Below are 22,539 nucleotides of genomic sequence, written 5' to 3'. Positions count from 1 at the left end.
CTGCTGAAAGCCAGGCCCAAACACATGGATAATCAACAGGGGCTGAAAAGTGATTAACAATCTAACATGCCTCCCGCCCCTTAGCGATTTCAATAAACACCTCCGCTTTTTGCTCTGTGCTGACATTGACAACGTCCACAGACTGATCAAGTGATTTCTAGTACTTGGTAATTACTGGTGTTTATTTCTGGAGCTGACTACAAGGAGAAGCTGTCAGTCTTTTGATGCTCCCATTTATTAGCAAGGCCTGGAGCGGGCAGATTTTCACGAGTCCTGAGCAATGGATGGAGCTGGAAGCTGAGTCAGAACATCTCACGCAGTATTGTCTACAATGACTTCAGCAGTGGCTGTCCAGAGCTTCAGACAGGGGGCATTCCTAGCCCTACTTGGACATCCCAGGATTGAACCCAGGACATTCTGCATGCAAGGAGGCCAGAAAGGCTCCAGGTCCCAGCAGTAGTGAAAGCGTTTCGAGGAAGATAATCTAGTCTCCAGTAGTGTCACCTAGGGAATGAGAGAAGCACCTGCTCCCCACTGACCCACTCTGCTTATCAACTGCCTCACTGTGTGCGAAGGCTGCCCTCTCCTGTTTAGCTCAGGGATTGCAGGCCACCTCGCCACAGAAATCTCATAGTTTGACAGAAGAGCAGCAGAATGGATCTGCTTCTTACAGGTAGTTGGGTGCAAGCCATCCTTTCCCAACTTTGTGTCCTCCTGATGTTTTGTACCATCTCTGGCCATTAGCCATGTTGGCTGGGGCTGATGGGAGTTCAAGTCTTTAAACACCAGATTGAGTGATGCATGCCATGGGAGGCAGACTAGGATTAACAATTTAACTGGGTTAATCATGAGGGATTGGAAAACACAAGTAATTTACTGGTTGACTTTGTTTATGAATTGCTTCCCATGAAATCATCCCTGCGTGGTTAACAATATCAGGCTCAGTTTTCTAAGGAGTGCAGTGTCCCTTATTGAATTAACCCTTTTTAACACAAAACAAGATATACTAGCAGAACACCTCAGATATGCCAGAGGAGCCCTTACACCAGCAAAGGAACAGCTGAAAGGGAGAAGAGTCATGAATGGGACGTGGGCAGGAGAGAGGAGAAGCAGCACACAGAGGTCCTATGTCCCTCTTCAGTCCCTGGCTATGATCCTGTTGACAGTGAAATTTGCTCTCTGTACATTCTCAGTGAGGATGAACTGACAGCTGGGAAACAGAAAAAGGATGTGCCTGTCATTATTGAGGATATTTCTAACATAGGGGCTCTGAAGCAGAGCGGTGCGTTTAATCAACTTCTTTGTGAAGGGATAAGAAATGAAGACCCATGATATCAAGTGAAACCTCTTTCTTAATATGCAGACAAATGCACCGCAAAGCAAAAGGGGACTTGGTAATATAACCATGCAATTTGAGTACGTAATAGACCAAATCACTGAGCAAGGAGAATTTTAAAAAGAAAAGAAAAATAAACTCTACCCCAACCCTTGAGCTGAAATTCCTCTCTCGCTGACTTCAATAGGAATTCTTTTTGAAAAAAGAAAAAAAGAAAAACAGCCATCCTATATGGATGACTGCCCCCACCATCAAGCCACCACAAAAAAGTTAGAGTATGGTGTGTAACTCAACAACCAGCCGCAGCACAGCATCCTCACATGGGCAGACCATAATTCAAATGACAGGGTACGCAGCATGGGGCTATATCTCTGGCCCCATGTTATGCAGACAGGGTTTTTTTTGGGGGGGGGGTGATATCCTTGTCAGTGCTTGGCCACTCTTCAACACCTTTGCTGTGCAGGATTACAGAAGCAGAACAAACTTCCGCTGCGTGCACAGTGTTTCACTTCAACTTTTAAGGTGGAGGTATCCTCTGTCACTGTAGTCTCCTCCTCTCCATCCTGGGCATGAGCACTGGCTGAGCACCCAGGCGGCATTGCTTCCTCTTCTCTGTCAGTCCATTACAAACACCTATTGTGCATGCAGTTCCAGGTGATCAGGCTGAATAAGGCTCTTGTTGTGTGTGTTGTGTGTCTGGGGCAATGCAGGAAACGTACTGGGGGCATGTCTTTATCATCATGAGTTAATTGGCTACCTTCATGCATGAGTGGTATGTTGATATTGTTGTTGGCATAGTGCCCAACTGGTGGAGTTTCCAGGGAGGCTTATGTGTGTGTGTTTTATATATTTTCTAGCTGAGTGTTTCTCCCTTTTCCTCCTACGCTGAACACATGTTGTATATGGTGGGCATTCCCCCTGGTGTTGTGGCATTTCTCCCCCATGTAATGTGAGTACATGCTTGGTTTGCCCATTCTTAAAGCCAGGAGATGTTCAGTACACTTGCCAGACTTGTCCCACTCTGAGCTTCTCCTGTTTATGCACACACATGGTGGTGCTGGCTCCTTCTTGCATTGAAGTGAATCACAAACATTGGCTGTACTAGCCAACTGGTCTCTTTCAGGCAGCGCTGCTTGTGAAGTCTTCACACATATGCCAAAGCTATTTTGAGCTCTTCCAACTAGAGTGGAAAAGAGGACAGGGAAAATGTGCTTACAGGAAGGAGTGGAAGATCATCTGCTCCGGCTACTTGTTCCTCGCTTTGCCCTGTGCCATTGCAGACGGTGAGAATCGGTTACACCTTCCAGTTACCACAAAAGCTTCAAGTGAAATAATTGTAACTAAGGGGGCATTCCCTGTACCCCACTCACACTCCTTTCACTGGAACATCAAGGTCAACAGCATTTTTTGAATAAAAGGCAGATTTGCATATATTTAAATAGGTGCATTCAAGTACTACTTGTTCTACACATTCAACTACTATTTTTCTTTTTCTTTCTTTTAAAGCAGTCTGCTATAATAAAATTAAAGTTCATTGAAGCAGTCAAATGTGAAACATTGATGACAGGAGAGCCACATCATAAACTACAGATAAGTAATTTTCAATTACAAGTGTGGTTGGTGAGAAGTTGTCTTTCTAGTGTCATTAAAAAAAAAGGAAAGGAAAGGAAAACTTGAAAGCAGAGCTGAAAGCATTATTCCATTAATTGGCATGATTAATCAAATGCATTAACCACAGTTTAAACATGTGGATTTTAAAAATCAAATATTAATTGGAACTCTCCCTTATGGAAGAGTTTCATTGCTGGCAGCATTGTTTCAAACAATCTCTGTGTACTTCTTGATTCAAGCAATGTGGCTTGAAATGTAAAGTATGTGTTTGGAATGTTTTACTGAGAGCAACTATTTTATCCAATAAATATCTGCAAAAGATACTATGTATGTCCCCAATTTAGTTATATGTAATTGATTGAATAGGGCAATTAGTATAGGCTGGGGTGGGGAGCCTCCAGCTGGTGGGCCAATTTTGGTCCAGCAGGGGTCCCAATTCGGCCGGCCTGCCAGGCTGCTCCTGACAACCACGGCCACCTGCCCTACATTTAACATCATATGTGGTGCCAGGTGTGGGGCAGGCACTGGTGTAGCATCAAAGGAGCAACTGGGAGCTTAAAGTGAGTTCCTGATTGTTTCTTTACTGGAGCAGGAAAAGGGAACCACTACTGAAATGGGGGGGGGGGGACCTCCTCTGTTTTAGCAGCAGTCTCAGTGCAAAGTGCTGCATGCTTCTGGAGCTAGCCACTTTGAAGGTGTGCTGGGAGTGCATCTTCAAAGAGGCTCACCACCTGATGTCATTGGGATGCTAGGTGACTGACATGTAGGCAGTTCCATCCACTTATTGAATTTGGCCTTCAAAGGGTAGGGCAGACATAGATCTGGTGTGCCAGGAAAAAAACAGTTCCCAGTCCTAGATATACAGTGGTGCCTTGCAAGACGAAATTAATCCGTTCCGCGAGTCTCTTCGTCTTGCGGTTTTTTCGTCTTGCGAAGCACGGCTATTAGCGGCTTAGCGGCTATTAACGGCTTAGCGGCTTTAAGAAAAAGGAAACAAACTCGCAAGACCATAGGGAAATTCGTCTTGCGGAACGACTCAAAAAACGGAAAACTCTTTCGTCTTGCACGTTTTTCGTCTTGCGAGGCATTCGTCTTGCAAGGTACCACTGTAGACCAAAATAAAATAAAATAATCCGTAGGCAGATATTAGTGCTGGCTCTAGGTTTTGGAGTACCTTCAGTGGGAGGCGCTCTCTAAACCACTGCATATTTGCTTTCTCTCTCCCTCTGGGTCCCGTCTGCACAACCACACAGAGGGAGAGAAGGTGGCAAGGGGAGTGTGCTGCTCCAGTTCCTCAGTCTTGTTACTGTTTGCATGTTTGAAGGAGAATAGGGAGCTAGGGAAAAAGAAGCAGGGCCAGGAGGCTGTGGGAGGTGGCAATGCACCTCCTGGTATAGTGTGGGCTGCAGCATATGCCCAATGATGCCAACTCCTGCCAGATAGATACTCAGTTATGACAATCCCTTTGCTGGTGCACAGCTGTATACTCTGTGTTATGTCAACAGATTTGGATTTGAAAATGTTCAGGGATTTGGGTAATGAATAGAGAAACCGATGTGCTAAAGGGCAACCCAGGAAGCATGAAGAATCCTTTTGAGAAAGGTGTAGAGGAAACTGCTGTGCTAGAATTGATGGGTCAGAACAGTGGTGGATTATGCTGCGACGAGGGGGAATGTTTCCATTCTTTTGCGTACAGCACCTTGGGTTGGGTCTGGAAAGGAATGGGCAGCCAGTGATGCTGTTTTAAAACCAAGGGGTTATATGTGCTCAGAAGGAAACCCCAGCCAATAATCTGGCAGCTGCGTTTTGGACCAACTGATGTTCCAAGTAATCTTCAGGGGCAGCCCTGTGTAGAGTGCATTACAATAATTCAATCCGGAAGTTACTAGAGCATGGAGCACAGTGGCCAAGTCATCTCTGTCCAACAGGGACCACAGGTGATGAAGGACCATAACTAGAAAAAGGCACTCCTAACCACTGAGATCACTTGAGTCACCAGTGACAGTGTTTCTTCCAGGAGCATCCACAAGCTGCAGACCTGCTCCTTCCAGGGCAGCGCAATCTTGTCCAGGGCAGGCCATTTCCTCACCTCCTGGTCACATAAGACATTCATTTCAGGATTCAGATTTAGTTTATTGGGCCACATCCAATGCATCACAGCCCTTGAGCACTGGTTCTAACACCTCAACTGCATTTCCTGATTCAGACAGAATAGAGAAACAGAGCTGAGTGTCATCTGCCTATTGGTGGCACTTCATTCCAAATCTCCCTATGACAGCTGCCAGAGGCTTCACATAGATGTTAAATAGCATGGGGGACAAGATAGAACCTTGTGCGACACCACTTTCTCAATGCTTGCTCGAAATGGCCCTTGAAGTAGGAGAGGAACTACTGGAGCACACTTCCCCCCACCTCCTTGAGATGCTCCAGAAGGATTCTGTGGTCAACAATATCAAAAGCTGCTGGAAAAATCCAGGAGGATGATCAGGGCCACACTCCTCACCATCTCTCTCCCAATAAATGGCGTCAACTAGGGCAACCAAGGCAGTTTCAGTGCCATGACCAGGCCTGAAGCCAGACTGAAATGCATCCAAATAATTAGCTTCCTCCAAGCATGCCATCCAAATAACCACCTTGCCCTAAAAGGGGATGTTTGCCAGTGGGCGATAGTTGTTTAACACTTCTAGGTCCAAGGTGGGGGTGCACCACTGCCTCCTTCAAGGCAGATGGTATCTCCCCCTTCTCCAGGGAAGTCCTAATTACTGGACCCACTCAGTCAACCCCCTGTGACTAGCTCTAAGAAGCCAAGATGGGCAAAGGTCAAGGAGGTAGGCGGTCTGCTAAACTTTTCCAAGCAGCTTGGTCAAATCTAGTCTAGATACCTCCACCGGATTGCTCAGCAGCAGGCCTCTGAGGAAAACCATATGTTTGTATCTGATGTGTGGTAAAATCCTTCTTATTACTCGGTAGGGTGCCACAGACAACCTACCCAGAGCCCCCCTTATTCACCCCAAGGAAGTTTGGTCTGCATGCGCTCAAACAGCTGATTTATGAAGTGGTGAACTCTTGTTAATGATTGTCTATAGTGTCTACAGTTGTAGTGAATCGGATGGGGGTGGTGATATACCGATGGAATCTGAATCCTAAACATTATACTTAGTTAATGATTCTGCTTACAGTGCACTGTTTTTAAGAAACTGTCAAGTTCCGTTTAGTTTTGATTTTATTTGGAACAAATATTGCTTCTCTTTTAATGTATCCCAATTTGTACCATGCCTTCCTTATTAAAGGAACACATGTCAACTTCTCTGGTGATTATTTCAAGGGATCTTGTTGAATGTGCATTAGCTGAACAGGGCCCTTACATTACTGAATCAACAAGTCCTAAATATTTACTACAAGTCCCAAGATATTCATAGGAAGCTTCCTTATACCAAGGCAAACCATTTGTCCATCTAGCTCCATATTGTGTACACCAGTAGTAGCCAACCTGATGCCTTCCAGATGCTATGGACTACAGCTCACATCACCCTGTCCAGCATGGACAATTTCCATGGATGATGGGTGTTGTAGTCCACAACATTTTGAGGGCACCACATTGGCTATCACGGTCCACACTAACTGGATGCAGTCCCCCAGGGTTTCAGAGATGAGTCTTTCCCAACTCTAGTTGGAGATGCTGGGGACTGAAGCTGCGACCTTCTGAGCTACATCCCTGAAGTCCAGAGCATAGCACATTTGCTGCTTTATCTAGGTGAAACTGAAGAAAGAGCCACTTTTTTAGTATGTGTGGGATCATAGTGCTGACATCACAAGCACCTGCTACTTTTAGTAGTTAAATAAGTCACTGGAATGTTAGCACCTTTTCCCTCTTCACTGAATGTTCCTTTGTTTCCTGGGTGTTCCTATCTGCTGTAATGAGAGAGAGTTCCTAGTAGCAGTTAGTTTTTGTTTTTCCAGTGGCCACTGGTTACAGGTCAGGGGTGATGGGAAAGGCTTGATGAGCAGCATCAGGCCCACAGACTGGTGATTCACCACCACCACTTTGAGTAGGCTGGAGAGCTGGACAGACTGCCCCTAGCAAATTTCCCTCTGCTGCCCACAGTAAGGAGGCCTGCTGCTGCCTTACAGTTTCCAGAGATGGACAGGTTCAGGTATCTGTCAAGTCTGCTTTGATCACCACCACAAACAACTGGATTAAGGTGGTTTGTGCTTTTCCTTTGGTCTTTGCTATCAGTCCATCTGACTTGTTTCCATCAGCTACAGCTCTTGGCCACCCTCATTGGGAGATAGGCAGTAAGGTGAGGGATCTCACCTGGACAGAAATACTTTCTCTGTTCCTGAAGAACACAGCACCATCCAGTACACAAAGCATTCTCTGTCTGCTTTGCCAGGTCCCCTTCCTTCCAGTATCAAACTCTGGACATCTGATAATTTTCAAACAGAAACTCACACCTGGTCTTGGTGAGAATGCCTAAGCACACCCTAAACACTTGATCCCTGCTGTTTGGGGTGGTAGAGCTGCTGCAGCAGAAAAGTGGCAGGTCAAGCAAAGGGTTAATACCCCCTCTCCCTTGCTATTTCTCTGCTAGAAATCATCCATCAGAGAAACAGACTGTCCAGACTTCTTACACGTTTTTTGAGCACTCCTGGATAATCAGCAGCCGTCCTGCAGATGCCCAGCTGTGGGTTAAGCCAGAGACGGCCTGCCACTTTGTTCTACCCTCTTTCTTCCTTAACCTTGCAGGGCTCTGCACCCAGTTACAAATACTCTCCACTGGCCTCTTTCACTGCTGTGCTGGAATCAACTCTTCACTGAATGTGCAGCTCATGCCCACAGAAAAGTCTATTTAAATTAAATCACGTTGCATGAAAGAGAGAAAAAGAAAGACGAAAATGATCAAAGCTGTGTTTTGAAATATAGCCAGAGATAAGAGCGAGCTAATAAACTGAGGGCCACAAGATTGATCTCCCTGCAGAGTCCTTCATCCCTTTTGCCAGGATGTTAGACGCAAAAGCAAAGCAGACGATGGCTTTGCCTTTGCCGCAGGGGCTAGGCTGGGCATTCAGTTATCTCCTCTGTCCTCTCCCAAGCTGAGGTTCGTAATCCCAAGGACCGACTACAAGCCCTGGGCACCTTGCGAGTGCATGGCATCTTTTTATTAGTCCTGTTAAGGAGAGCAGAATAAGCTGGAATAAGAAAGAGCCACTGAGCTAATAAAAAGTAGTGATACTGAAGTGGCCTTTTGATCTGTCCGTAGCGCTTTCCCTGCTTCACAGCATTCCTTAGGCCAGGGAGCCTTTGGACTAAAAAATTAAATGGCTAGATAGGCAAAAGCAAGGGCTACAGCAAGGGAGTCTAGCCATTCTCTCCAGGGAGAATTCCAGATGCCTTCCTGGCTCACAGCCACACTTGGGCTGATGGACTTTTCTCCTTCAGCTAAAGATCATGGATTTCCTGTTCTCACCTCCAGCTTTTGCTGCCTTGTCCTGTGTAGATGTGAAAAAGTCCATTGATTCAAATTGACTTCAGGGTGCCTAACTACATCAGGCGATTGGTTGGCTGGAGTCTACTGCTGGGCATCTGCTTGGGCTCAATGACATGGTTATTTCTGAGTCCTATTAAAACCATCCAGCCTCTAGACTCCCTCTGGAAGGGTGAGAATTTCGGCATTTAAGAGGTCCAGGAATGATTTACAGTAACAGGTGCCCACAGTAGTAGCAGGGGAACTGTGGCAGATGAACTGTCAGGCCCAGGTACCAGATGGTAAAGAAACAAAGCCCCAAATTTGCTACTTAAGCCAATCTCACACAATGTTTGCATTTCACACACAATCTGAACTTGTGATCGGGAGGAAGAGGATGGTCAGCAGGAGGAACAGTGGAGGAACGGGGTGGGAAGCAGAGTGGCTTCAACCTATCTCTGGTATTTAAGGGTGCAAGTGGACATTGCCTTTGGCAATCCCTTCTTCCCTTGACTTCTTGGTCAGAGGTTTGCATGCTATTGACAGTCACGCTCTTGCAGCTCTGGAGAGGCTTCATTTCTAAATCACCAGTCAGACTTGGGCTGCAATCCTAAACATAATTACTTGAAACTGGATGCAAATTGAAATTAATGAGACTTGCTTCCAAATAAACCTGGTTAGGATAATTCTGTACACGTACTCTCCAGGCCCAGGACTCATCATCACTGCCTGCCAAGGATTGAGGTATAAGCTCTAAAGATCAGGGACAGTGTCCATGGCTTGGAACACTAATGGGCTAAATTGACATCTTCCTTTAATATTTCTGCCTGACATTTGCTAGCACAAAGTCTTGCATTTTTGTTTTTGCAGCCGATTTAACCATATAATCCGGTGCTGGGGATAAGAACTCATGCAGCAGATCTGGATCTTCAGGGAAGGGATGGAGGGATGAGGATTGGCAGAAACCAGCCCCTCATTGAAGGAACAGGATAAAGGAGATCCTGGAATCTCCAATTAAGAGATTTCAAGGGTTCATTCAATTCCATTTACAGCTTATTCACACACATCCAGTTCGCACCACCAGCACAAGAACAAAGTTTAGGGCACTCTTTGGGCAGATGCATACTGGGCTGAGATGGTAAATGCTTAGAGGAGAAGAAGAGGAGGAGGAGGAGGAGGAGGAGGAGGAGGAGGAGGAGGAGGAGGAGGAGGAGTTTGGATTTGATATCCCGCTTTATGACTACCCGAAGGAGTCTCAAAGCGGCTAACATTCTCCTTTCCCTTCCTCCCCCACAACAAACACTCTGTGAGGTGAGTGGGGCTGAGAGACTTCAAAGAAGTGTGACTGGCCCAAGGTCACCCAGCAGCTGCATGTGGAAGAGCGGAGACGCGAACCCGGCTCCCCAGATTACGAGTCTACCGCTCTCAACCACTACACCACACTGGCTCCCTGGAGATCCCTTGGAACATAGGAAGCTGCTTTGTACTGAGCCATAATATTGACCCACCCACTTCAGCAGCTCCTCAGAGCTGCAGGTAGGAGACTTTTCCAGCACTACCTGGAGATATCAGGGATTGAACCTGGGACCTACAATATGCAAAGCAAAATGTCGTTCTACCACTGCACTCAGTGTTTGCTTTGAAGTGGCTAGAGTTTGTAGAACAGAGTTGCATGTTGTGCACTGGAACAGCAAAACATCCTCCAGCTCTATGTATTGAACATTGTTCCTATTCAATAAGCATAGTATCTGTTCTCTCATTATGAGTTTGGTTTACTTTTTTGCTGGCTGACATTTTTAGATAATCAGTAAAACTCTGTCTATTCCATCATGCCTTCTGATCATCTGAGGTCTGCTGAATTTACCTAGTGATTGCTCTTTTTAGTTTTTAGTATTGTTTTATGATTGGTTGCATCATATTGTAATCAGTGTTTTGTGATGTGCTAATTGTGAACTACTGTACTTGGCTGTTGTAAGTTGCTTCAAGTTCCTTTGCATAGAAAAGTGGCCTATAACTATAAACAAACATAATATAAATAACACTGAGAGAACCTGTGGGCTACTGTACTGGTCCAGTTGGCAGGTTGCAGGCCATTATATTCAGAAACAGGACCTAATGACAATTTTGTCCTCAAGTACTGAATTTTGCATTTCTGAATACTTTAGTGGTTTGGGAATGAGCTGTTGCATGACAATAAAATGGTGACAATATAAAACATCCAAATGTGAGAATGTGCTTACTGAGTTGTAAGCAGGTGAGGATTTCTAAGCATAAATTCTAAAAAATACTTTTGGCAAAACACTGCACCAGATTGCTCATTGACCTGATGACAGCATAGTTAGCTCTGCTTGTGAATTTGCTTGTTTCTTCCTATCAAACTACGGAAGGAAAAGTACAGCACAACACTAAGTGTGGGGGGGGGATTGCAATGGATTCTGCTCTACCTGATGTGTATCTATCATCCTGCCAAAACTCAACACAATCCAGAGCCTGAGGAAAACCCATCACCATAGAATAAATATGCCATTGAAGGTGTGGATTTGCATGGATGACCATATATCAATGAACCTGCAGCCTGAAACCTGTAGATCTCCTTAGCGACCAAGCTTGCTGGAGGGTTCCAATATTTTAAAGTAGTAAATGGGAAATTCCAATAGCTCTGGTTTCCCTTGTTACTACAAGGCTGTAATGCAAAAGACTGGACCTGAGTAATTCTTAAAAACCACATTATTATTATTTTTTAAATGTACGCTTTGCCTATGCAGATACCTGAACCAGTTCAGATTCTGCATCTGGCAACTTTACTCTTCACAGAGTTGAGGAAAAGGTTGCATTTCTAGCTCTTCATCCCAGGCAACAAACTGAAAAGTTGTAATTGTTTTGGAATAAAAGGGAAGTGAGAATCATAGGCGTCAGTAGTAGTAGGCGTGACAAGCTCATGTCTGGCTAACTAGACCCTTGGTGATCTTCAGCAGACCCCCTTTACCACCATTCATGGTCTGCCCTGAAAACCAGCTCCTCTTTCTATAATTTGCAGCTGTCCATCACTAGCCAAGATTTTTGTTATTGCTGAGGAGTGGAGTCATGCTTGCGCTCATTGATTAATCAATAGCCTTAATTGAGTTGCAGCTCTTTAATGGATAGCCCACTGGCTCTTGTTTTTTAATCCCCTCGCACACATTGACCCAAGTCACTCACCTGTAGAAAACTGCTTATGCAGCAGAAGAGGCCATTGGGATCATGAAGGTCGGTCATGGGCTTCAGTCCAAGTTCATAAGCAGAAAGCAAGGCTTGAGCAGATTTTCTTTTTCTGAGAGGAGGAATAAAGTCATTTTGGTTTAAAAGGAGGAAGGACAGTGTGGCTGGACAGTCTATCCAAGCTCTTTTAAATCCCCACTGAACCCCCCCCCCCAATTATTTTATAGTGATAGAGTTCTCTTCATCCAGTAAGGATCCTTTAGTGAAAAATGGAGGGAGGTGATTCTTTGGCTTGGTCCTGAAAGATTCTCATTCTGAACATTAGCTTCTACTGCTGACAATATTGCTTTTCAAGGTCCATTTATTAGCCAGAGAAATTTGGTGAGGGTTAGAGAAAAGGTCTCACAATTTTAACGAGATGCTCCTTGTACCATCAAAGCCAGACATGGCTTTCACATCCTGATACATTGGAGGACATCAGACTGCATGATTGTGATTTTCAACCCAGCACTGCTTACCTTGAGGTTGATTAAGGCAACATGACATCAGAGGTAGCCAGCCATGCTATCTCTTAGAGACACACACACACACACACACACACACACACACACACACACACCAGTGACCATACAACAGAGACTTTCCCTAGAATCACATCTGCAAGATCTTCAAGCCACGCATCTTTCTTTTCCTTTTGGAGTTCAGGGCACAGCCACTTGCTTCTGTTGCTCTGCCTTTGCAGAACAGGAGCTCTGAATGGGAAGTCCTAATTTCTGAGCATGAAGGGATCTAGGGCTTAACACTGTTTGACACAAGATCCTCCTTTTCTTAGGTCATCACTGCAATTTGCAGGCCTACTCTTCAATGCATTGTGTCACATATTTCACATTATTTCTGATTAGGCTACCATTTATCTGAAGTGACAAAGCATATTTGCATCAGTACATAACCTTGTTCAACACAAATGGCATTAGGGCTAGATCTAATGCTATATTTTCCAATGCGAGCATTGACATTTATGTGAAGGAGGGGGAGTGTTTCACTTCTAGTGTTTGACTTTTTAAATGTGCCATTTCAAAGGAACAGGACATTTTAAAATTGCAATCCTCGCCTCACCTCACCCCACCCCAGCCACTGGGGTTAATATCAGTATAGGAAAATGTTTGATGAAAGATGATCTACAGCTATCTATGCAACCCCCAAACTTGCATAGTTACATATCAACAGACATTAGTTTGTGTGTGTTTGTGCATCTGGGCAAATTTAGTTATTTTACTTCTGTGTCATCTGAGACACTTCATTTACGATAAAATATGCAGTGTCTAACTGAAAAGAGCAAACACTTTCTCCATTAATGAGCTGTTATGGACTAGCTCCCCAGGAAACTAATTAATACACCTCTTTGGATACATCTGGCTAACACCTGGCCACTTTTTGTGGAAATGCAATTCCTTGCAATGTGATTCACTCCTCCGATACCCCACATGGGACAAACTCCTTTGCTTATAATAAAATATAGGCTGCACTGAAAACTTGGGTCTGCCCACTTGTCCTACTTAGTTCACGTCACCCGAAGTTTGGCTAGTTCTAGCAGTTGCCAAAGGGGCACTCACTGAAGCTCAGAGGTCAGTCAGTGGGCCCACCAATGCTCAACACAGCATACATTCTTCAGGCAAGTCCAAGGCTGCACACAATCCTCAACCTTCTTAAGCACCTGGTAGGATGAGATGAATGGGAGGAAAGAATGTCCTCCCAATGCATATATCCTCTCCTACCTTCCTTAACATCTCCACAAAAACAATATCCAGCTCCTTCCTCCATGTTTTTGACCTTCCTGACCCTTGGCTGACTCACTCCCTTCTTTACCCAACTTTCCCACCAAACCACTAGGTTTGTTACCCTGTTTTTCTTCATTTTCGCCTTGTTTCTGAATCCAATGCCTCCAAGTCTAACTCTTGCCTTCTTGCTTCTTCCTGTTTCGATACCTTTCTTCTTAGCTCCACCCTCTAAAGTCTCCTTCTGACGGCCTGTTTACTGAACATCCATCCTGATTTGCTTGTGCAAAAGGTTATGCGGAGGTTAGCTTCTATCTGGTCGTTATTGAATGTTTCTTCAGATTTGTTTGCGGAGCAGTTTCATGGCAGTAAGCATTCATCCTGATTTACATGCAGATCATTCATATGCCTTTCCCGTTACTTGCTCGTTCATGTATTTCCCATCACTTTTCTAAACACAAAAAGTCAATTTCTTAGATGGTTTGCTTAATCTTGCAATCTTACCTCACCTTCCCAGCTGCTAGTGTCCTCCAAGGGGGCCACACCAGCCTGGCTTAAGTGCAGTTCAAAGAGGGTGGGGTCCCTTTACCCAGTGAGACATTTTCCCAAGACTTCCAGGTGTTCCCAGTTGCTAGTGGTGGTCTTACTGTGGTGCTACAGTAGTGCTGCTTCACTCAACTGAGAAACCCAAGACATGCCCACAGCTACCTGAGAAGCCACATCTGCAAAATGCAGGACAACTGGCAGAGTCTTGCCCTTCACAGGTCTTAACTAAGACTCAGATACTGTACTGCATAACCTTTGCACCCATCTGCAGACATTTGCTCAGGGTAGCACAGCTGCATCTTCAGAAGTAACATGAAAAGCAACCCTTGGGGGCTGGGGCTAGAGGAACTTGGGGCTTTGCTCTCAACCTCTGCAGAGCTCAGGAACATATGAAGGGGGGATTCCCATCCCGTTTTGTCATCCCCAACAAAGCAGCCCTGGGTTCTCTCTCATCTGCTCTGTGTGATTTTCTCCCTCTGAGCCAAATGATTTTGTTTGTTTGTCCCGTACCGGTTTGAAGGAGATCCTCCTTAGTGATGGGGCCAGGGGCCAGGACTAATTGGAGAGCTGGCATTTATGGGCTGCTGCCTATTACTAAAGACAGAACTAGATGCCATGGATTAGCCAGGTGCCCTGGAGACCCAGTTGAGCGCTGTGCTGTCTCCACCCCCTCCCCGCTTGGCTGTCATGCCAGTGTTACTGTAATGAGCAGGAGAAGAGAGAGCTGGACTGTTTCGGTGCTTCTCACCCTCCGCATCTCTGATGGGTACGGCTGAGCTGCAGCATCTCCTAGTACACAGTGGTATAATTAGTGCCAGGGGGCAGCCGAGGTGGTCTAGCCCCACTAATGAGTACAGCCTTAGGCCCTTTTCATTTCCTTCCAGAAGATTGGCTTGAATGGGCGACAGCAAGGAAGCAGAGCCTGCTGTATTTAAAATCAAACCACTGTGGAGGGTTTGTGGGCAGGTGCCCCTCGCACAGAAAGAAACACAGGGCTTGGAAGACACCAAAGGCCATCTATCCTAGCCTTTGCCAACCTGGTGCCCTGAATTGCAGCTCCCTTGGGGAACAGATTTATTCCCGCACTCTACAATGAGGCAGAATTCTGCAAATGTTCCTAACAGGTCTATCCGTATGAGGATGGGCTTGAGGGCTGCCCTGCCTCTTGGCCATTCCTGGGACTACAGACTGCACATCAGCAGTGGGTGTGGCCAAGACAATGACAGCAGATAGCCTGGGGTGTCCACTTGTAGCAGGACCAAATGCTTACGGTCAACTAGACAGGATGTCAAGTGCACCATTGGAAAGCATGCCAGGTTGATTTTTAAATTTAGTAATTTTGCTGGGGCCACACCACAGGTGGTGGTGAGGTTTAACCCTTTCCTCAGCTGTGATTTCCAAGAAGATCACCCTCTCCCTATACCTCTGTTAGCCTTGGCATGGAGATGGGGAGCTCTCACTGGCACCAGTGGGTCTTTGGGGAGGCTGTGCTATGCCTTTCCACCTACCAGCTTGAGGGAAAGCAGCCAAGGAGTTAGTCAACAATGACATCTGGAGAAAACAAGCCTCCTTCTCTTGTTGCAAAAAAAAAGCTCCTTATTAACTCCAGGTGCATTTAGATATTGTTTTTCATAGTTCTTTAGCCTCTCTGGATTTCTGTATATTTTTACTGTGCATTTCCTCTAAATTGCAGTCCTTCACCCCGTGGCCTCCACTTGGCCTTTTGCTTCTTTTAAACAGTATTATCTCATTTAGTGGCCCAGCATTTCATCTCGTTTTCTCTCTGGCTGTTGCATTCCTCCTTGGAGTGTATTTTAAGGAACACTTTCCTGTTACAGCTTCTGAGTTATTTCATTGGCAGTAAATTGACAAGCTTGCAAGCTTTCGCCTAATATCAGAGAACAATAGGACAACCTTTTGTGGTGCTGAAAGCAACATAGCCGGTGCACTAAATCAGTTCAAACAATATATTCTAATCTCAGCAAAGCTTTTACGGTAGTTACATAATTATACAGCAGTTATCCCATCACTGCAGGGGTCCTCATACAATGTTGTAATGAACCTCCCTAAGTCAAGAAGGAAATTGCTTTAACCTCTCTGAGGGTAACACAAACAGCAGAACGGCTGATTGCTTGTTTGCCAATGCTTACTCAGCTCAGGCTAAGAGAAAACAATGTCCAATGAAAAGGAGGGCAAGCCCAGGGTGTAATTTAAAGTCCTTATTCCCTGAGGGCACTGGAGAAACAAAAAATGCTCAGAAAACATAGACTAGCCATATGGCAGAAGTCAGTGCCTTAATTAGCAGATAGGAATGGCTGGGGGCAAGTTCTGGGCCTCAATCCTGTTAGCTAAGGAAGCTTTTACTTGCAGACAGAGCATGCTTTCCTTGGATAGAAACTGTGCCCACCTTTTATTCTGCCTTTCCTTCTCCCTTGTGGTTGGATGGACTGCTAGCTTACATCTTCCATGATAGCAGAAAGCTTACTCCAAAAGGCTAGAAGGTGAAGGTATGGAAACTGCTTGAGTCACTGTTAACCATTAACCACATGGGGACACACACACGAGTTGTCTCTGGATAATGCAGAATTAATGGAGAACTTCATGGATGGTTTCTGTGTTCTCCTGCTTTTCTCCTTCCTTTTGTTTGCCACATGCTGGGAGCGGGCTTTTAAGTCCAACCTGGCTGCTGTAGCAGCAACAGCAGCAGGCAAGCAAGCAGACTGCCAAGTGAGAGGGAAGGAATAACAACAGGGAGGAAATGGGTCTATGGGCCAACTGGCAATTGTCCAGGAGCTGAACTGAGCTTGGGTGCTGCCAGTTGCCGACCTCAGCCATAAAGACTTCCTGTATGGTTAATTAATGAAACAAAGGAAAGCAAACACACACACACACACACACCACTGTGTATGCATATGTGTTGTTTGCAGCTTATTCTGAACAGCTGGAGACTCTTCACCAGTAAACCAGTTACTTCTGTAGCCTTCTCTGTGATTTATGTGCTGAAGCCTAGATAAACTGCATCCTCCTTATTTATATCCCTTTTTGGTGACAGTCCCATAATAATGTTGTAGATATTCACACAAAAAAATTCCAAATACCTGCTTGAAGCAACACCCTGGGTTATTCCCTGCCTCAGGTTATAGAAAGTGACTGTTGTGCATATGGAGTTTCAAGAACATGTGATGCTTTATATGATCTGATGTATGAAATGAAGGTGCAAAACTGTGAAATGATGTCTCTGAAATGGAAAATCACTTAATAATTACATGTCTCACACCGTCAAGTTCACTCAGTGAACCCCAAAAAACATAAGGCAGGTGGAGATTAATAATACATATATATATAGAGGTTAAGAGGAAAGCCAGTGAATTGGTGCGTAGAACTAGTATCTGACAAAGTTGTCAACTGTATAAAGAGAGGTTGCTTAAAGTGAGGTGGCTTGGATAAAATGCTCAGAAACACATCCCAGAGGGCACTCTGTGCAAGGTGACGTGAAAGAGGCCAAAATGTTTACAGCATGGTACAAAAGACGTGTATGATCTCAAATATGTATTGGGAGGGGCAGGAATTAAATAAAGCTATTTTTTATTAGGAGTTGTATTCAGAATCTGCCTGCTTCCGAGTATCAGATGCTGAGGGGGGGGGATGACAACAAGGGGGGGCTCTTTATGCTCCACCTGTGAGGTTTCTGAAGACATTTAGCTGGACACTGTGAGAAACAGGATGCCGGACCAGATGGACCTTTGCTTTGATCTAGCAGGGCTTTTTCATGTGTTAAATTATTCTTCTGATTCTAAAGAAAGGAGGGGGATTTGGTTTATGTAAAGAGAGCACACTGATGGACAGCCTTGCCTTATAGACCAGCTTTTGATGACATAGTGCCATCCAGATGTTTGGGATTACAGCTCCCATCAGCCCCAGGCAGCTGTAGTTGCAGCGGTGCAGTGACATGACAGAGCTACTGAGAGGGCTCTTGCGCTCGGATCCTGCTTGCAGTTTTCCCCACAGGCATCTGGTTGGCCACTGTGAAAACAGGATGCTGGACTAGAACCAGCAGGCTTTCCTTATGTTCTTTTGACGGGTTCCAGTTCTGCTAGTTGCCTGAATAAGTGTTAAATCAGAAGCAGAAGATGAACAAGAGAGAGGAGAGGAGAAAGAGGTGCAAAGGTGTGTGTAGGATTTGTGTGGTCTTTGGGCTATTCCATGCTTAGACGGCCATTTTATGCTGGTGCCACAAATCCCCTGGGTTGTGATTTGGACTATCATGAGACTGAAACAGTCCCTGTCTCCTCTATGTCTATCAGGAGCTTGATTCAGCAAACATTAGTTACACTAAATATTCAGTCTAGAAAAACTGAACTTGTTCCCTAATACAATGCATCCCAAATTTCCAGAGCCCTGAACCTGTACCCCGAGAGACTTGCTCACATATAGTATATAGCAATAATAATAATAATATAAAAAAGCATCACACTGCCCTACTGCAGACCCCATTTAATCCAGAACAGCAGCAATTGCTTCTGTCTGTGCTGAAGGACGAAAAAGGTGGCCTATACAAAGCCTCAGGCAAAGCAGAAGAACCAGTGCCCCAAAAGTCATTCCTGTCAGTTCTGGGTAATGAAAACAAGGTCTCTGGGATGCAGAAATTCACCAGGGATTTCAATGGATGGTTGGTGTTTGATGTATGAGGCGAGTTAAATTGGTATCAATAAATAGTAACCCTGGAATGACGTTCTTTAATTATCAGTGCAGATTATACATCACTTCAAAGCAAACAAACAGCATGCATCGGGCCACAGAGGAGCCGTGTGCAAAATGCAAAGCAGAGGCTGGGCACAGCAGTGCCGCAGAGCAGCTAAGAATTGCAAAGTGCATGGTTAGGAGGGTGTGTATAATCTTCTTGCAGGGTATTGAGCAAAAAAACCCCCACTTAAGTTCAGTCTCTAGATCCATGTGACTGAGATGTCCTTGACTTTGAATAATTATTTGGGAAAAGACCTAAGGGAGTCAAGGGCAGGGTTGTGGGGTAGCAGTTTCTGGCAAGGATCTGCCTTTTCCCTTCCCTTGGGGGGCCTGGCTTGGCTTGTTTGCTTGAGCTACGTGGCTCCACCTGTCTTGCTGTGTGTTTCCTTCCTGCGCAAGCTGTGGCCGGAAAGCATGTATTGGTCTACCTTCTGAGCAAGGAGAAGAACTATACAGGTATTAGATGGATTTAAAAGGGGATTAAGCAAATTAACGGAGAACAAAGCCATAAATGATTAGGAGTTGCAATGGTTATATGCATCAGGATCCGAGGCACCATGCCTCTAAATAACAGTTGCCAGGGAACGACAGCAGGAGGGGACTGTTGTGCCCATGCTGTTCTTATGGACTTGTCATAATGCATTTGGTGGACCATTGTGGAAAAGCAAGATGCTGGGCTGGATAGGCCTTTGTGACATCCTTCTCATGTTGCTCCTGGAGAACCAGCCAGGACAGAGCAGGTGGAACCTAAGAACATGCATTCTTGGGAAATAGTATCATCCATGTGGGAAGTCCTCAGAAACTGGGAATGATGAACATATATTCCTAGGGCAGCAGCAGGGTGAGAATCTAGGGTTAATGCAATCTAGGGTAGGCCTCCAGTAAAGGTGGTGCACATTGGTGTATGGACAGAGGAAATGAAGTGCCAAAGGAGGTGTTTTTATACAATATGAAAAAATATGTGTCCCGTCCCCGGTCTGGTCGAGAGAAGCCGAGCGATGCGACACGTGTTCTCCGGACACACCAGAATGCACACGGGGTGGGTGGAGGGGCAAGAGAGCCGGCGCAGAGCCCGCGAACGCCCCCTCGCGGCAAGTCTGCGACCCGCAGGCCCCTGCGCCTGTTTCACACGCGGCGCGAGCGTCCGCGCTCCAGCTCTCCTCCTGCTGCGGCGCCTCTTTCCTCGGAGGCGGAGCAGCAGCGCGCAGCGGGCGCCAAGGGCTTGTTGCCCGGACACCTCCCCTGCCGGCCGGGGGCGTGGGCGCCGCCTCCGCCCCTCCTCTCGCGGCCTTTGCTGGGTGTCACAGGCGCTGCGCTGTCCGCCATGGCTCCGCTGCGCTTCGCTGCCAACCTGGCGTGGCTCTTCCAGGAGAAGCCGACGCTGCCGCAGCGCATAGAGGCGGCTGCGCAGGCCGGCTTCCGAGCGGCGGAGTTGGGCGCCCCTTACGCTTGCAGCGCCGAGGAGCTGCGGGAGGCGGCAGACAAGGCCAGGCTGGAGCTGGTCCTGCTCAACGCCCCGCCAGGTACCCGACCGAGTTGCCCGTGGCTAGAGCCCTTCCCTCGCAGACATAATACGGTCTCCCCACCCGGACCCAGCCTTCTCCCATGACCTCCATAGGCACTACTACAACGGGGTCGGCTTTTCACGGAAAGGGTGAAAAGGCAAGCAGGCAGAAGTCAGCAGGTAGAGCTTAATAGTCTCTGCGGCTTTCTGGAAACACTAAATCTCTTTTCTGCCTGCTGCTGTACAGCTTTTACCTTTTTTAAAAAAAACACAAAGTTGTAGATCTCACCTGTTACCAGTTGAAACTTGCTACCGGTTCCTGCAGGTGCAAAGTGCATCACCTCTTTTCCTCTTTCTCTGTATCAACCTTGGCACCCAAGATAGTGACCAACACCTCCTTCTCACTTCACTGTACACTGGATGTCTCTTTCACAGGTTTGGAGAGAAGATATGGGTCCATTTTCTTGCCCCCCAAGCCCTGCTGCCTCCTAGAATGACCTTTTCCCTTACACTCAAAACAGTGGTTGTTTCAATCGAAGATATTCCTAGTAGAGGTTATAGACTGCCCTTCTGCTTGCCAAAGACCAAGCAAATAAAGCTGTTTGTTCTGTACCTCTCACCTCTTCCTGACCCCAAACATAGGAGCACTTAGTTGACATATAGGACAGCAGGTATCATTTATGGTAGACATCTATTTCCTACTATTGTCCCCTGCAACTGGTGTGTGTGTGTGTGTGTGTATACAGTGGTACCTCGGGTTAAGAACTTAATTCGTTCTGGAGGTCTGTTCTTAACCAGAAACTGTTCTTAACCTGAAGCACCACTTTAGCTAATGGGGCCGCCTGCTGCTGCTGCGCTGCCGCTGCACGATTTCTGTTCTCATCCTGAAGCAAAGTTCTTAACCCGAGGTACTATTTCTGGGTTAGCGGAGTCTGTAACCTGAAGCGTATGTAACCCAAGGTACATATATATATATATATATATATATATGCAGGTTTTGGTGTCCTCGGGTGTCTTCCCGTGTAAAAGTTGGGGTGTCTAGGCGACGTTTCGACGAGGTCTCACTCGTCATCTTCAGGCTGGTGCTTTCGGCTTCTTGTTACTGGAACAGAGCGGGATCTCAGTGTTTGAGTTCCTATAAATACTGTAGAGGGGTGTGGTGTATTGCCTCAAAAGTTCTGGGCAGAGGGGAAGTTCCCAGGCTAGTGTTCTTTTCTTCTTTTGTTCCTTAATTACTTGAGGGATATCTTGAGTGATTACTTGAGTGATATTCTGAGTACCACTTAGGTGGGTCATTGGGTGTGGATTAGTTGCTAAAGCCTTCGTGTCTTGACCTCTTGAATTTGTGAAGAGTTTTTCTGGGAAGATGGCTGTACTGCACTTAGTTGTGCTTTGGCTTGGCTTCGTGTATAGGGGCGAGCTGTGGTTTTGTGCCCTGTGCCAGCCAGATCTGTGTAGGGATTGCAGGGGGGTGCAGCATCCGGAGGTGCCACTATGGTTTGGTTACTGGATGGTGTCTGTAATTTATCTGTGGAGAGGGTCTGGGTTTGGGTCTGGTGTGGTTGATTGGTGGTGGCGTTCTGTGTGCCTCTGGATCTGGTGTCGGTTTTTGTGGGGAGGGCTAATTTCCAGATGTCTGGCAGGCGGGACGTGTCGTCACGCTTGTTCATGTTGTGAGGGTGTTTCTCTATCTCGATGGCTTCCATGATTATTCTCTTGTGGTGATGTTCCATGTTAAAGAGCAATTTGGAATCTGCAAAATTAATTTCGTGTCCTGTTTCTTTCATGTGTTGGAAAAGAGAGGAAGATTTTTCTTCTTTTTTGACGGCATTCTTGTGTTCTGCGATACGTGCATTTATTCGTCTGTTTGTTTGTCCAATGTACGTGGCTGGGCAGACTTTGCAGGGTATTTCATAGACCCCTTGGTTTTCCAACTGGATTTTATCTTTGGGGTTTCTGAGGATATTGGCTATTTTTTGGTTGGTGCAAAAGGCTGTTTTGATATTGTGTTTATGGAGGATTTTGCTAATTTTATCTGTAGTGCCCTTGATTTTTATCTGTGCTAATTTTATCTGTAGTGCCCTTGTAGGGCACAAAACCACAGCTCGCCCCTATACACGAAGCCAAGCCAAAGCACAACTAAGTGCAGTACAGCCATCTTCCCAGAAAAACTCTTCACAAATTCAAGAGGTCAAGACACGAAGGCTTTAGCAACTAATCCACACCCAATGACCCACCTAAGTGGTACTCAGAATATCACTCAAGTAATCACTCAAGATATCCCTCAAGTAATTAAGGAACAAAAGAAGAAAAGAACACTAGCCTGGGAACTTCCCCTCTGCCCAGAACTTTTGAGGCAAT

At 45.9% G+C, this 22,539-nt stretch overlaps 1 protein-coding gene and 1 long non-coding RNA gene across 3 annotated transcripts in view; one reads left to right on the top strand and one right to left on the bottom strand.

Annotated features, from left to right (window-relative positions):
• HYI (hydroxypyruvate isomerase (putative)) overlaps positions 1-22,539 on the top strand; it is a 138,769-nt gene that overhangs the window by 110,846 nt on the left and 5,384 nt on the right. The window contains exon 1 of one of the 2 annotated variants that reach the window (XM_083510805.1): positions 19,918-20,197. The exons of the other annotated variant lie outside the window; for it this stretch is intronic. Coding sequence (XP_083366931.1) covers positions 19,999-20,197 — 199 coding nt within the window. The 5' untranslated portion in view covers positions 19,918-19,998. Of the gene's footprint in view, positions 1-19,917; positions 20,198-22,539 lie in introns of those variants that run through there. 2 annotated transcript variants of the gene reach the window in all.
• On the bottom strand, positions 1,175-21,120 carry LOC310710195. The gene is made up of 3 exons (XR_014527884.1): positions 20,468-21,120; positions 11,611-11,722; positions 1,175-1,210 (listed from the first exon to the last, which is right to left on the bottom strand). It is a non-coding gene; the product is annotated as an uncharacterized lncRNA (long non-coding RNA).

Source organism: Podarcis liolepis (genome assembly GCF_965112155.1).
Source record: "Podarcis liolepis genome assembly, chromosome: 6".
NCBI classification, from domain to species: domain Eukaryota; kingdom Metazoa; phylum Chordata; class Lepidosauria; order Squamata; family Lacertidae; genus Podarcis; species Podarcis liolepis.
Note: the sequence above shows the minus strand (reverse complement) of the source record. Positions and strands in the feature narration are given on the sequence as shown.